At 37.8% G+C, this 17,218-nt stretch overlaps 1 protein-coding gene across 4 annotated transcripts in view; it reads left to right on the top strand.

The window, feature by feature from the left end:
- The window catches only part of LOC105277815 (protein FAM102A), a 54,432-nt gene extending 40,783 nt beyond the window's left edge, over positions 1–13,649 (top strand). For 2 of the 4 annotated variants that reach the window (XM_011336458.3, XM_011336456.3), the window contains exons 3-10: positions 2,167–2,287; positions 2,855–3,045; positions 3,256–3,461; positions 3,713–3,932; positions 4,763–4,840; positions 4,929–5,624; positions 9,428–9,633; positions 9,923–13,649. In XM_011336458.3, the coding sequence (XP_011334760.1) occupies positions 2,167–2,287; positions 2,855–3,045; positions 3,256–3,461; positions 3,713–3,932; positions 4,763–4,840; positions 4,929–5,624; positions 9,428–9,633; positions 9,923–10,044 (1,840 nt within the window). In that variant the 3' untranslated portion in view covers positions 10,045–13,649. Of the gene's footprint in view, positions 1–2,166; positions 2,288–2,854; positions 3,046–3,255; positions 3,462–3,712; positions 3,933–4,762; positions 4,841–4,928; positions 5,625–7,097; positions 7,251–9,427; positions 9,634–9,922 lie in introns of all 4 variants that reach the window. The other 2 variants (XM_011336459.3, XM_011336460.3) reach the window with 2 other exon arrangements.
- The last annotated feature ends 3,569 nt before the right edge of the window (positions 13,650–17,218 follow it).

Genomic DNA, 17,218 nt, shown 5'->3' on the forward strand with positions numbered 1-17,218 from the left:
CTTCTGTATAAATCATTTTTGAACGTGAAATCATGATGTTATAAAACCAAGTGCATTATTGCACGTGCATCTGTAAACCGCAGTTGACGTCAGTCACGAGGATATTTTTAGTTTTCCATTAGAATGATTTTTCAGTAAAAAAAAGAAACAATCCCCTCAAATTGCTGTTGCATTTAGCGTATTTGTTCAAGATGATTTGCAGGTTCTGCTGCATGCGCACCCACACCGTCGAAGGATATCCGTTTATATTCTCTTTCTCATTACCACCCACGGATATCGATAGTCTGACCCCTTTTACGACAAAAGGGGGGTTGCGACGGTATTTACGATAAGACTGTTCTTCGGGAACTTCGTGGGCGTCCGCAGAGTGGTGGGTGTTGGTGTGCACAAAGCTTATTTTAAACTCATGTCATCACGCGTTATTCGGTACACCATGAATCAATTTAGATATTTAGACAAGTATCTGTGATATGAGTAATAGTTAGTAACATATTGAGGAAAGAAAGAGAAAGAGAAGAATGTAATAGCAAGGCTGCCGATCTGCTTAAATATGTTAGAATAAATCGTTACATTATATTGAAATTTTATCAAAGTTTTTTATATAAAAATATTTGTAAAAATACTTCATCTACAGTGTACACCATAATTACAGTTAATTATCTCATATCAAGTAGTATTATCATTAATTGATACACCAATACACCGATACATAATCATTTTTTGTGCAGATATCACACTAATAGTAATACATCAATCTCTCTCGCATAAACAGTTTGTTGCGTAAGTCAGATGTAATAGAATTGTTTATCGCTTATTAATACTGATTACTAATAATTTATGTATATAAATCTATTCGGATATGGCATACATAAAAAGTAAATTACACAAACTTGCATATCATGATGGAGTTATTTGTTAATGTTATTAAGTGGTCTGTGTCGTAGTTTAAGATCTTTTTCGTTGTGGAGTGCATAATTAACTGCAGATATCAATTAGTGACAATACATCAGGTGCATTCGCAAATTGAGATTAATGTTAACATTTCTCGCTGCATGACGTCTGGCGAGTTAGGCGTCCAATTGTAATCACGAGCGCTAATTAATTAATGAAATTTAGACAACTTTGTGAAACAACTCATTAAAATCATTATCGATCCACGTATCCCTTCACCATATCTCAATATGTGTGAGCGCGTGGGAGCTCGCCGGAAGCACTCTCTTACCGGAAGTGAAACCACGGAATATTAATCTGTACATTGTATTAATAAGATATATCGGTCAAGGCCTCGTAGGAGACGCGGTGTCATTTCGGATCATGATTCATTGACGTCCTCGTGTTCTCAGCGGAATCGAAACGCTGATCGCGCGGTATTATATGCATATGCGCCAATTTGCCTTCATCTGCATTAGGACAGTGACGTGTGCCTTCTCGCCAAGTTCTTCTTCTTCCTGTACTTTTTCCTGTAGACACTTCACATAAAATGCATTATCATACAGAAACCTGCTCACGTTTCTTGGGAAATGCGTTCTTTTCTAGGAAAAGTGTATTAAAAAGTTTGATTAAAAGCGATGAAAACTCGTCGGACAGTTTGCACACTCTTGTTTTAACAGTAACAATATCCAGCATATTGTTTGCTACTCGCTGGTAGAGCACAAATATTACAGAATTCTTGATCTTTTATCCTTCTGAGCATTACTTTTCATTTTCCGCGAACTGTCCTGAATGAATTTGCTTCAAGTATATATGGATTGCTCTATAGAAAGCATTTCCCTTTAGTCATAGATCTTTCCATGAAGGTGGAATTTATTTTTCTCGGATATTTTACTGGCGAAGAAAAATAGGAAGAAGACGATGAGAAGAATAAGTAGATGAAAGACGTTATCTTTAATTAATTTTAAATAAACCTTAAGTTAACAAAAATTTTGAGACTTAACTATCAAGAATTGTCTTATAATTAAGAAGTTTCTTAAGAAATTTAATTAGCACAAACAAGTCAATCTACTTATAAGCTTCTGCGAGCAGGAACGTGTACTATCAAATGTTGTTTAGTAATTAGTACACTTGTGCGAACAACAGTGAAAGTATGTCTAATGCGATATGCGGAATAACACGTAGCATTAAATGAACTCCATAGTTACATTTTTCAAACATTTTTTATCTTTGCAGAGAGGAAGTGCAGGAGCATACAGTGAGATGGAATGCGAAGTTCGAGTTTTTATGCAAGATGAGCGCCAATGCATCTACGGGCGTGCTCGATCCATGCATTTTAAGGATATCCGTGAGAAAGGTGAGAGTAAACTTACTTTCTGTTTGAGTTGAATAGATGAGCGACTTGGTCTGGAAATGTAACGAGGGAGGGAGACAAAGAAGAAAAGGAAAGAGGGAAAGAGACAGAGAAAGAGAAACTCTTCTCGACTTTTGTTTTTATGAACGTTTTACATTTCATTCAGTTCCTCGTACATGCAAAATATGACAGAGTAAAGAGCAAGAATAAAGAAATGTATGATCTCATAAAGTAACAAATTCTTGTTACATTTGCTTTTGTACGATTTATAAATCGTGTAAAGTGACTATGATAAAGATGAGAACGATGGGCGGCATCTTTAAATGTTAGATTAATTAAATATTAATTGGTTAATTGAAACATATAGTATATGCGAAATGCAAAACAGATATGACAAATATGAATACAAAATGTTTGATTCAAAATATTCCTATTTATAATGCTCAAATATTGAAAGTTCCTTTTACGGAATTGATTCGAAGTGCAGATTACAAACTGATTTCGGTTGAACAAAAATGTTATATACAAATGTGTTTTTTAATGTGCTCATTAATTTTATCTACATTATAGGAATTAAAAGGAGGCAGATCCTTCCAGAAATTGGGCTTCACCGACCTTAATCTAGCCGAATTCGCAGGAGCTGGTCTCTGCCGACGAAGGTGTCTCCTAGAGGGTTACGATGCGCGACATCGTCAGGATAATTCCATGCTGCGCGTAACGATTAAAATGAACATGCTCTCTGGTGATATCTTGTTCAAAGTGTGAGATTTTTTACGTTATTTACTTATCTAAAACTGCGGCTTAGTATAAATTTTCAAACAGTGCAAAGATCAGAATCTATTCTTTGAATCAAAATTGAGTCTTACATTTTCTATGCTTTAATTACTATTACGCTAACTACTTTCGATGAAGCTCTCTCTTGTCTCATGCTAACAAATCCTTGTGATTAACGGATCGATTGTTGTCTCCAGCCCTTCACCGTCGTTAAAGCAAACGCAGCTGGCAGTACCCGGAGCGCAAGGTGTACCTGGTGTTACCGGGGACGAGGTGCCGGCATCTGAAAGATGCACCAATCGGGAGGATTATGTGTCTACTGGTTCACTAGCGGGGAGTATAGCTAGCGCAAGTAGCGGTTTTGGCAGTCTTCCTAAAAAGAGGCCCGCACTTTTCACCTCCGGTAACTTGCTAGTTTTTTATATATATTTGCCAATGCGTAAATTATTTAAGATAAATAACAGTAAATTTTGCATCTTATATTCGATAAATTTTATGTATAGTCATTGATGAACTCTTTGTTGCAATTAAATGCAGAAGCGCATTTCTATAACTATGGAAAGAATTGAGAGTGCTGTAGATTTATAAATCACGAAAAATAAATTATGCAGGAAAAGTGAAGGAAATTCTAATTAATTCATATGCAATTCGCAGAGCTTCTTAGCGGAACGGAGACGTACGACCCAATGACCCTTAGCGAGATTATACCGTCGGCAGTTCCAGTGGAAGCTTTGGTGGAAGCGCACACGGAGTCGGGACACTCGCGTAATAGCAGCAATACCAGTCAGCTTAGCAAAGGTTCCGGCTACGGTTCTCTCAATTCACACAGTCAGCACAGCAGGCAGAGCAGTAGCGGTGATAGTGGTCATATCAGGTAAGATCTATCGTGTTTTGACGTATATCTCGATATTTCGAAATCTTCGAAATGTGTTATCTGATATATAAGATATATAGATATATAGAGCGATATATTCAGGAAGATTACATCTCAAGGATTTCCACTTAAATGTTAAACCAAATCGACGAGGATGTCCAGAGTCCTCTTAATTTTCCATTAACGAAATTAATTCAGATTCGTCACATTTTATATCTAATCACATTTTATCAAAGTGCAATGATCTGTTGAATTTTGATTGGCGATCGAAACATTTTGTGTCTCAAGATCGATATTTTGCAATATTTGTTTAATAATCTACACATAAATCGCCTGATTTCATGATTTCATGACGCAGCGAGTATGAGTCGTAGAACCAAAAGTATTGCACTGAAGAAATATGATGTTGATTTTTGCAAGAACTATATAACAAATGATTTTTACAAGAACTATATGACAAATGATGTTTTTAAATTTTCTTATAATAAACTAATAAGTTTTTTAACTATGCGAATCATTTAGCTTTATTAACAAAACACTCGAATCATAGCAATGACATTCTATTGCTTCAATTATTTTACGAATTGCTTATATCTTGACTTAAGAAAAATATCTCTAATACTTTTAACGAAAGCCTCAACTTCCTATATAAAATGCAATCAATAAAACTTGCTCGTTGGCAAGCTTATGCATATTTCTGAATAACTAACCATTTTTTGCTTAAATTTATGATAACACCTCGAATCAGGTAATATAAATAGTCCGAGAAACCATTAACAAGAGAATGCGAATAATCAATAACGTGAGAAAACCTTTTCTTTCTGCTCCAGCTTCGAGCGATCTCCTTATTTTCAGTTTCCCGATCATAATCTCGAGACTCTGGACTCTCTACCTCTTTTTTACTTTAAGTATGTTTCCTTTTCTTTATCTGTCGTTATGTACATGAGTTTATGATTATTTTTGCATGCTTGTACATTTGTGTTGTGATCTTTATAGGTCACCCTCCTGGCCGGTATGGGCACCACGAATTCCCAACTCCTCCCAGAACCCATCCGCACAACCAATCGCCTGTCGACCCGACACCTGTGTCGAACCTTTGTCACTGCAGCACCCATCTTCCCTATCGCACATGGCTTCCAGAACTCGGTTCTGGTCAGCATCGAGTCCCCTCTCCTCACGTAGTGGTCCGACAAACGCCAAGAACTCGAGGACGACCGGCATTGTTACGAATAATATTCATGCGGTTGGTAAACAACAGCAACAGCAGCCGCCGTTTTGCGTAACCGGGAACGGTCTCGTGAACGACGGTAGCTCTCGACTGAACGACTGTCGCAACGACGCGGACGCTGACAATCTGATTGCACCCGGTATCTTCCGGGTGCCACGACACTCGCGCAAGAACTACGAGCGAAACAGCTACGAGGCGCGCAACGAACGTAACGCGATCATGAGCTCGCTCGCGAACGAGAGTAACGGTCAGCCGAGTAACGTCTTCCCGGTTGTGAAACCGAGGATCGGCACCGCGGGCTGGCGCGGCATGTCAAAGACTTGCGACTGTATCGAGAAGGGCAAAACGAGCCCGGTTTTGCGACTGGTCGATCAGGCTAGAGCCGTATCCTCTCCCGATCCTCTCCATAGGCCAGACAATCAAAGAGCTTCGCTACGTCCCGCGACAACAGCTCAAACCCTCAGGTAGGTTTCATTTATCAGCGAGTTTTCAGTTCCGCGATTCTTTTACGAAAGGCGATCTCTTTATCTGTCTCTTTTCCGTCTTCCCCGGTGTCTTTGTCGATTATCCGTGCGCCTGTCAAGACCCCCGAGACGATTCGTCGCAGTGTATCTGTCTTTATCTCGCATAAATATCTTCACGACCGCGGGAGAACGCGTATTCGATGGAGATATTCAGGAAGTTATTTCCGTGAACATTTACGACGATGCGCTTGATTAATAGAAGGGTTGCGTTGCATTTTATCCCTATATTAAATCGTCGTTATTCGAAGGTGAGGTCATCTCACTTACAAATCGTTAACGACGATTGTATGTCCGGCATACCAGAGTAATTGGTAATTCTATCCTGACGAGCTAGCCAGATGTTCGAAGGAGTGATTCCCTCGACGTTTCTCTTCCTCATACAATATCTTTTCTACCTCGAGACAATTATGAGTATGTTCCAGTCGAGTTATAATACATTACCCGATTCATCTGCTTTATCAGCTTTAAAACTTGCTGTTTAGCTCAGCTTAACTATTACTTTCATTTGGCTACTTGTTTTCTTGGCATTTTTCTTTCTGTTTTTGATTTTGGTTAATTTTCTATGGAGAGCAAAACTTGAAACAAAATAAGAGGTGGCGGTTTAATAAAAAAGTTCTGTGAAGTACGCGTTCGCTGAACGCTCGCTTGCGTATAATGGATTTTGCTGAAATCCATCATGAAAAATCAAATGTATCATGCATGATTGACTGAATTCGACATTTTTATGAATCGACATGAATTATATTTTGCCTAGAAGAGGAAAAATATTCCGAATGTAACATATTTATAGGAAATTATAGGAAATATAAGAAATATTAAATCATATATATCATGCAGTTAAAAATGCAGACTAAAAATTAATGAATTTTCACACAAGTGTGTATTTGTATGAAATTACACTGTTGCTTAAATATTTTCTATACCTTATCGTCATTGTACACGAATAGAATAGACTTGTATTTCATTAATTATAAAAATAATACTCGAACATTTATCATGCCTTCAATATGAGCTATTATTAAATATGTGCTATATACAACATGACAATACTAGGGAAATCTAATGTTGCAGTGAGGCATTGTGTGTGTACATGGTCAACGTATGGACAATATGAAGTTAAAAATTGCGAAAGATTCATTATTTGTCTAACAAATATATTTATAGTATTCAACTTGTTCTAGAAATTTTCAACTTGTTACAGAGATAAATAGTATAATACAAAGTTGAAAATATGCAGAAACATAATTTATGATTAAGACGATAAATAATTCCGATATTATTAATTTTGTTATCCAAATGCAATAGCCAAGTATTGATTGTCCATACGCATGCAAATGGAAAAAATGCAGGGCAGGGAAATAGTATGTGCAAGAGCTATGCTTCCAGTTTGGATGGCTTTATGAATCCTTGCAGGGGTATTGGCGGAGGTCACCGGAAATTGCTGGACGGGGCGGGGGGCAAGCTGGCTACGGTCGCCACCAGTCCAGCGGACTCCGAGGAGTCCTCGCTAGGGGTACCGGAGATCGCTCCACCGAATTCACAGCATCGAAACAGCATTACCCCACCGTCAGTCCATGCTTACGTATATCTTCCCTTCATGCATATCTCTCGCTTTCTATTATCGCAAAAGTATAATAGCTACTACTAACAGTTTTGCTATACAAAGAACACTCATAGCATGTATCTCAGCACGTAAAAAATTAATCTTAGGTAGATAAAAACGACTAACTTGATGCATGAATTCGTTATTCCTATTGATTGCATGATCCAAGTAGTGATTTAGTAATTTATGTAGACTGTGATATTGATTCTAGCATGTGATTAATATTTAAATTGTAATTTCTAAATGAATTAAGAGTTTATCATTTATCGATTATTAGTAGAAATATACATTTTATTTATTTTATTAAAAGTATTGTTGTTTCTGCATTTTTATAGCTGATAGTAAATGGATCGAATATTATTTGCAGAAATATCAAATCTTGCTAAGTTATTATATTTAGGTATCAATTCCATCGTTTCAAGTTAAATCAATATAAAATTAAAGTTTACACATTCATTATACAAGCGCGCAATGCTTTTCCTGGATTAAATTTTGAGATATTTCGTAACGAGAGTAAAAATCATTGTTTTAATCGTTCAATGGGATGAAAGTGTGATGAAGTAGGGGTTCTGAACTGACCAAGTCAGAATTTCCGAGAACGAATAGTCCTTAATGAAGCTTAAGTGCTCTCCACGCTTATATTATTCGCTGCGAGCGAATTATGTGGAATTTCGTTTCGCCACCGTGTATGGGATCCAGTGGTTTACATTTTGCGAGAGTAAGGCTCATCATTTGGCAGACTTCATGTATCCGCTAACGATGTTGTCCGTAATTAAACTTCACTCACGCTTTCCGGAAATTGGCCCGTCCATGCCAATATCCAGCAGAGGCGCGATGATGTTTCATTGCTAATGTCCCACAACATTCTATGAAGTTCTTGCCTTCCTCCTTTGCTATCAGTGCTATTAATTCAAAAAGCCCATGCCTGTATCACCGCCTATCGCACGTGAAACGCACGCCTATCGCACCCGAGAGGCACAATTTTATGTAAAATTGCTCGATATAATACTTACATGCACTATGTATGTACACTCTTCATACTCCATTAAAGTGATACAACGTGATATCATGAATTTATTTCGACACATTTTACTCGCTTATGTAGACTGTTGCATTTTCTTGGCACTAAATTTTAACATTCTATATCAGATGGACAATCTCTTTTTCTCATGTGTTAAGAAAATTACATTATACATATTTATTATATTCCTCTTTCTTTCTTTTCTATCTCACTCTTTTTCGCTTAATTCTGCGCACATTTTTAATCGTCTCGACTACCACCACGTAGCACGATTTATCTCTTTCTATATATAAATTGATTGTTTCCCCTCGACAAAGACGCATTTATTTCTTTGTGCGTTTATTGGTCGCTCACGTTTTATATCGTCGTGTTTCCTCGACTTCATCAGAAATAAATGCGTTGCTTACGCAACATATGTATACAGAACAAACATTTACCTCAATTAATCAGATAAATGAGTACCTGGCATAGAATTTATTATTTGGAAATAATACTTCCCGATTCTAGAATAACACTTATAAGTACGATATGACTGCAATGCTACTACGTAGAGAGATTAGCATAATATAAATTGAGATATTAAAATGAAAACTTTATATCGTAGAAATACATTGTTCTATTTTCTTGGTTGGTATCGGTATTATTTTTTTCAACGTATCATTCGCTCAACTAAGATTAAAATCTCAACTTAACGACGAGAGGTACGATCAATCAAACTTCACTTTCAAACAAGGTTTGATTGATCGTTCATTAGGTAAGGTAAAGCCGCAGTAAATTGGAATTAGCGCTTATTTCTCTCTCGCTCTCTCTACTATGTTAGTCGGTGAAGAATCTCAAAGAAGCAAATTAATATCGTAGCGGAAAATTTAGTCTTCTTCCTGTAAGCAACCATTTCTCATAATTTGCGTGGTCAATGAGATGTGGACTGAAATTAACTACTGTAAACTATACATCAAGTTCACTCGTATCGTTAATACAGTCTTTTGTAATCTTCCGATTTCACCGCGAACAGAACTTGCGATTTTATTTCCGTTTTCTATGCCAGTGCTCGGTTTAACGTGAGGGAAAATGTTACGTGATGTCCGCTGAAAATGAAAGTAATTTATGTATTATCCATAGAAATCCTTCCGGCGGTTCCGGCTTGAGTGAAACTGGATCGCTGGATCGTGCTAAGGCCGCGTTGGAGCGCAGGAAAAAAACGGAGGATGGTGCCGGTAATCCTATCCTTTGCAGAGTTGAAGTCACCAGGCCAAATCCTGACTCTCTTATCGACGAGCTGCTTAAAGCAACGAATTTGGAACAGACAGATCTTGAAAGCTCCGAGAGTACGTATTTTATTATATTTTTCCAGTCTATCATATAAATTGAGAAATGCACAGTTATGAAATATATAGAATGCAGAATTGTCGTTCGTTTCCAATTGTCAATTTAAATTTTGTATAAAAACACAATAGAGTATAATCATGAAATGATAATCGTTGAATAGTTTTACACTGTTAAACAAAAGTTTTAGTATTTTATTTATTTTAATTTTTTAATTTTTATGGTTTAATTCCGCTAATTATCGAAATTGCAGTTTCGAGTTTTATTATTAAATGATGTGACGTTTTGCAGCAACTGGTCTTCAACTCTTCATTGCGAAAGACGGTACGACCGCGCTCGGTAGTCACGAGGTAAAGAGCCAGATGCCCGCCGGTGTGTTCAAACAGGTGGTGATGGAGGAGAACAACAGGTAACACGAAGCCATCCCTATGAGACGACAATACGCAAGACAGACCAGCGCTACGTTCTCGTTGGCCTTGGTACCGGAGCTCGTCTACGAAGCCTACGAGCCGCGGTAGTTTCACGAGGGAGAACGGCGACGTTGGATTCGTCAATTCGGGAGGAACGGCCGAACACGACACGACAGAATCACGTCTACGCTCTCACCGGATCGTCTTAAGTTATAGCTCTCCTTCCGTACAAAAACACGCCTCGGCAATCGAACTGATCCCCATCAAAGCGGGATGCGCGAGATTCATATCGTATGATCTCGCAGAATTATTGAAACTGATTTTCATAAATGCGTGTTTCGCGAAATGGGAATGATAGAAAGATTGGCTCACGAGATTGCCACGCGCGTTTTAATACTCGTCCGACTCGAAGCAGATGCTTAATGCACGGGTTTTCTTTCGCGTTTCCTTCAATCCCATATAGCAAAAGAGATTGCGCCATGCATCGCAATGCACAGCGCAATGCTGCTCGCGCCGAACGATCTGTAACGACTGCTGCGTGTGAAGCAGCTATAGGTAAATACGCTGTGTATAATCGCCGTTTATAAGGATGATGTCGAGCAGGCGGACGCGCATACCTTCGAAATTTAATTCAGAAGCGCATATTTTCTTCCCTGTAAACGAAGCACAATGGTCCTCCGTTGAATATGCTTCGCTCATGAGGAGCGTTAGTCAATAAAGTTTAACCGAGAGGGAGTATAGCGTAGTAAGGGAGTATAGTTGCGCAAAAAATAATGACAAACGAAACACGGTCAAGGTCCGACGAAACTTTGCAATGGAAAGTGGTGTCGAGCGGAACTTAAGCGCCAACTTTATTTATTAGTGATATCGCGATAGTACCTTGCTGCTACACGTAACATGTGCGCTGTAAAATGACCCGAGATCAACATACAGAAAGGGATATCATGTTGAGATATATTACGTATCGTGAATACATTTTTATATAAAAGTATTCTTGGGACAGTATTTCTGACAATATTAACGAGAATCGAAGAATGTTGATAAATCACACCCCACCAATATCTCACGTTTGAATTGCAATTTTACGATTTACGCATATATTGATAATTTATTTTCTCCTGTACATAATAGCATATCTTTTTTACCATTTCTCTCTCTGATTATTCTTTCTGTTATGCTCTTTCATCGTCCGCGAAATTTTCATTCTATATTTAATTAAAAAAAGGTTTTTGGGTACTGGAAGATGAAACGAGCTGAAATACACGGATCAGTAAGTTAGAGAATAAACATGCAGTTTTTCAGATATCAGGATGCGTTCGTAGAATTGTAAAAGCAAAATAGATAATCAGTATGAGAAATAATACTGTTATTATTATTTCTGTGAATATACAATTCCGATTAAGAGTAACTATTTTAAACGTAGCACAGTTTTGATACTTTTGAACAGTTTTAATTTATTAATTACTTCTAAAGTAACCGATTCAACTTTTTTGGTGGAAATGAGCTTGGCGATATTTTTCGGTGCGTTATATATGTTTCATTGACTGAATAGTTTACGTATTGTTACTTTCTTTATTATCAAGCTCGGCGAAGGTGGATCTCTCCGTTTCGTCGAACCTTTTCCAAAGGCCCGGTGAACTTTTTTTTTATTGGCGTGACCGGCCAGCCAATAGTAAGCTGTATATATAGCTGTAGTAACTGTTATGTAGCTAAATCGCTGATGTTGTATACATGCATTCTCTCCATATTCGAATAATCTGTAATTGCTAGTGTACATTGTGCCCGTGTATTAAAAAGTACGCGAACGCGCGCGCGCGTTTCGTGTGTGTGCGTACGAGTGTGCGCCTGTCCCTCTTCGAGGGCTGTCCGTATGCCTGCGAAAGAAACGGAAGGTTCGTTGATGCTGTGTGCTTAGGTGTGCCTGAATTATCGCAGAATAGCGAGTACTTCCAACATCCGCGAGATCCGTTCTGCGATTCGGTCCTCGCGGCTCGTCGCAGAAAGGAAACAAAATGACAACTGTGAAATTGATGAAGATAGACGGCGTGCACAAATTGCTTCCTCGCAGCGCTCCGAAGCAATTCACATTCACCGGTTCGGTTTGTCGTACCGACGTTGAACACACGTTCGGCGAGCAACTCATTCCCGAGAGTTTTTCCAAAGTATCTCCCGTCGGGTTCCGCTTCTTCGGATGCCGCTAATCGCGCGCTAAGCCGAAGACAATGAAAATATAGAGATGATAATAATTGTGACGCGGCAGATACGTGTACCCGACTGCAATTTACGCGTTTGATAATAAGCGGCCGTCGAGCTGCGCGTTTTTTTTATAAGTAGGTCGATACGTTCTTTCCCGCTGATGCGTTTCCTCTTCTCTTTTTTACATACATTGCTCCTACTTAGATAACATCCGACTGCCGTTCGATACCATTCAACAATTTTATACGACTGCGATTACAACGTGTCGCTCGTGAGGCTCATCGTGAGAGCGACTTCTGAGTTAACTGACTCTTGGCTGCTATGGTGAAGTCAATTGCAACGGTTAAATCCCAAATCGGTAGATTTCATAAAGTAACAGCGGGAATGATGCACGATTATATCCCAAAAGAGATTCATAAGTAGTAATTGCACACAAGTTGGAAATTGATATTAACATAATTATAAGATCATTAACATATTTTTTGAATCTTTTTATTGCCTATATTTAATTATCTTTATTACTTATGGTCTCGTCGTATTCATTGTCAAAACGAATCATAATAAATAATATGAGTGCAATTGAAACTGTCACTTTGTTAATCTGATAGATATAGTGCTACTTATTATTAAAATGAGAATTTCATCATAGCAGCTACATTGTTCACATTTGACTGCATGGTTGCGTGTAAAGATCCGAGTCGATCCGCATATTTCCTCGTAGACGCACGCCCGTGAAAATTCTATTTTTTCATTCGACATGTATGCGTGTACAGCTCTTTTATTTGTAAGATATCCGCGCGCGCGATGCCACGAGTCCCAATTCCTCGGTAAGCGGAAGTGCGCCGCGTTAATTATTGACGTTAATTAATTTATTGAGCAGGGCTCCTTGCGGCGAGTTAACTTCGCGCGAGAGCATTCCTCCCGAGTAGAACGCAAGCGATTTCTCTTTTTATACGCCGCTACATTGCAAGCAAGAGGCATCAAATAAAATATTTTTATTTCTTTGCTACCGGGACGACGCATGGCCCGCTGATTAAGCGGAGATTGTCGAAAATCATAACGTGCAAAAATCCCGGTTGTTCGCCGAGAATCATATTCGCGGAAATCACAATAGCAAGACGAAAATCGTTCGTTTCATCGCTCGGCAGATATTAATGTTGTGATATTTTATGATACTGTAATAATAGATACCGTTATTACCTGTATTATTATTGATTGTATTATAACGAGGATACTTTACCTTCAATTTGATGGCGGTCATCGCGTGAGTCTACGGTTTGAAAAAAGGCTTCCGCAGATCTCCCGCGAGCCCGTCTTCTCTCTGATTTACAATTGTTGATATTTCGTTTAATCTTTACTTTGTGAGATGAATACAAAACTTCCATGTGCTGATAATAACATTCTGAAAGCTACGCTCGTCTCGGTTATTGAAGAACCTTTCCCGCACGTGTTTTATGTTTTACATCTTGTGTTTTTCACTGTTTCAGAAGAATGAAGAAGAATTCTATCACAGTAAAAAAACTTGATAAAACATAATACTCTCTGATGCTTGATGTTTGCATCTGATTTGATGGATCAACATAACGCTGCACAATCCTCTTGTTATAAAATTCCGAATGGACTTCCTCGGTTGCTTCTCATGAAAATTCGTAAGATGATTATCATAAAAAGTAATTTATTTCAAAAATGTTTTATCTTTACTGTAAATTCTATTGTAAATTTTACCTTAGTTTACTTCAAACTTACACGAGTATGCTTTTTACGAGCAGTACAGATTTACGCCGATCTAAAAAGAATTGCACTCTGGAAGGATATTCTTCCAATTAAACAAAATTAATATCTTTTAATAATATAAAAAGAAACGATTAATCGAACAAATAATGGTCAAAAACCAGGGTCGAGAAAGAGAAGGAGTTAAATTATACTTTCTCCTTCGTGGACACAGATGCATACGTTGATGTAATGCATCCACCGGAGAGCTACCAATAGATACGTGCGTATATTATGCGCCGTTATGCGAGCACTTTCACGATGCAATTCGCCGCCGCACTAGCATTGGCCACAAGAAACAGATGCGACTCGGCTAATCGAGAGTAACGAACAGGTGGGAACGGGTTTTCGGTGAAAGGCGTTGGGTCATTCATCGTTTTTCTCTACGACCCGGAAGCAATGCATTCCTTAGACTTTATTCTATTTTCGCGAATCAGCACATAGCAATAGTGATAGCACGTAGCAGTGAAATTCTTCATACGGAAGACATAGCAATTCAGATCGCTAAGACGCTCAAGCAATATACAAGGATGGAAAACTTTTTATCACAATTTATAATAAAATATTGTTTCTTGAGAAAATTATCTGAAAATGTCGCAATTCATGCTTATATAATGGACGATATCTATGTATTTATATGGAGTTAGATATCTTGGCTAATATAAATAGGATATATTAAACTCAAAAATTGACATTGAGCAACATTATGTTAAATATGTATTCAGTAAGGAAAGTATCAGGAAGATAAAGAAATATAATAGTTTAGAGACGAATCTTTGTCCGTCATCCAATCGATAAGTTTTCGAAAGAGTCGTTAATTGATATCGAAACGAGTGACAAGCATATTATTATTATTACAAACAACAAACGCGAACAACAAAATTTGTAAGGCAAATCACAATTACGATAAAGGGACAATACAATACTAATACAATGAACTAGCTCATTTTATTAAATTATGATTTTATTTACAACATAATTTTCTGGTCCGAGCCGGATTCGCGGGCGTGAGTAGATCGGTGAAACAATTTCTGATCTGTGCGAGCGGAGTCGCGTGTGTATGCAAATCGGCGCAATGACTACATAATCGATTCAAGTTCAAAAGGTACAATTGGCATCAGTGCGCTCTAAATTTAAGCGTGCTGGACTATCTCAGAATTTTTATTTGAGTTCACGAAACCAACGATTATGTTATAGTTAGTCGATCCTTTTAACTGTTTTAGGATTGTTATTTTGCAGTCGTTATTTATTTTCGTTACTTTGTGTTTCTATTGTCACGCGAACAATCGAGAGAAATTTAAATTCAGCGATCGTAACGGTGATCAGTATAGGAAGACTGCGTTGATAATTAATAAGCAAAATGAGCATCGAGCAATTAAGAAGACAGAGAGGATCTATAAGGCAAGATTGACAGCGACAAAGAATTTTGTAAATCGAGTGACTGATAATCTAGGAGACACTACAAAAGAAGAAATCGAATCACGTGTTCAGAGCTTCTTGGACAAAGCATACGTCAAATTTCAAAATAGCTCGCAACAATTATTGATTATAGTTTCTGAAGAGGAATAGGAGCAGAGGGACACAGTAGAAGAAACAGAATTTGAAGACCAATATTTCGCGATGAAGGCATTATATTGCAATGCCTCGAGAAATTGAAATCCATCTCAAGCTTCAACTACAAGCAGCAAAAGTCAAGCTAGTGACGCCAGCTCACTGGCGCAAGTCTTAGAACAGCAAGTGATGCTCATGCAGCGGCTGTCGGAAAGTCCCAACGACATTAGTAGTGGCGAGACTTTAGCTGAGATAGCGCGGATACTGGAGCAGCATTAGCAGCAAAGTCAGATGCTGGATCGAGCGATTGAGCTCACAATTCGGCACTCCACGAGAATCTCAAGTTAAGCTACCGATTATCAAACTACCGACATTCAGCGGAAACATCGAGAAAAGATATGCCGATACATTTAACACTAATTCACGATAGCGAATTATTCAGTGCAGAAACATCAATACTTATTGGAATCATTGAGCAGTTCAGTTGCGAAGATGATCGAATCAGTCGAAATTTCTGATCAAAACTACGCGGTTGCTTTGTTGAAAAGGCGAGAGCCTTATGAAGACGAGAGCCATTTGCAAGCGACACGTTCGATATCTATTCGAGTTACCACGAGTGCAGCGGGAGTCTGCGATTCGAGAACTCGTTCAAAAATATCTAAAGGTGTTGCAGTCAATAAGGCTATCTAAAGTACTGGGGTGAATTAATCACTTATTTAATCGAGAAGAATATAGATAGCGTCATAAAAAGATGATGGAAAGAACGTCGAGACCTCAAAACATTGGAAAACATAGTTATATAATAGAGTTCTTGCAACGTAGATGTCAAGTGTTAGAACGGATTTAAATAAAATGGATTTAAATAAAACATCAATAGCAATTCAAGATTCACTAATTCAAATAATGAATAATTAAATAATTAAAATGAGAAAAATGATGAATGATAAGCAGAAACAGCCGTTACATTTGAAAATACAAGACAAAACATCATTTCAACAACAGTTCCAAGGAACCAATGGAAGAATATTTGATCGGACCGCTAGTGTATATCGGGCGTGAGCGAACCGCTAGTGTATATCGGGCCTAAAATTTAATGTAATTGATGTATAGATTTTTTATATCAAAGCAGAGCTTTATTATATGGCTACAATTTGTGGTTTTGTAATTTCAAAAAAAATTTATAAACATAAGTATTATATTGATTTAGAAAAAAAAACAAGATTTAGTTCATCTCTCCCCAAGAGGAGATTTGACCATATCCTATAAACTAAAAAAAAAGTAAAAACAACATATTTTGATGTAGTTTATTAAGTTTAGTTTATTAAGAACTCACACATTTTGGACATTATAGCGCGTATACACGATGACACCTAGAGCGGACACTTATATCTAGATTAGTGTCATTACAGGTACAATTTTCTTTAGCAACACGGTCTCAAGCGCTGTACACACGTCGACACTTAATGTATACACTCGATCTAGAGACAAAAAGTGTCGTCGTGTGTACGCGCTATTACAATCACATCTAATGTTTTAATTGAGCTTTCTGAACAAAAGCAACAAAAAATAAAAACTGAACTAAACCCTATGCCTTCACATGGTTTCCATTAATTTTCACAACAAAACATAACCAAAATACAACTTCTGAAACATTTAAATT

This window comes from Ooceraea biroi, chromosome 1, assembly GCF_003672135.1.
Source record: "Ooceraea biroi isolate clonal line C1 chromosome 1, Obir_v5.4, whole genome shotgun sequence".
Lineage (NCBI taxonomy): Eukaryota > Metazoa > Arthropoda > Insecta > Hymenoptera > Formicidae > Ooceraea > Ooceraea biroi.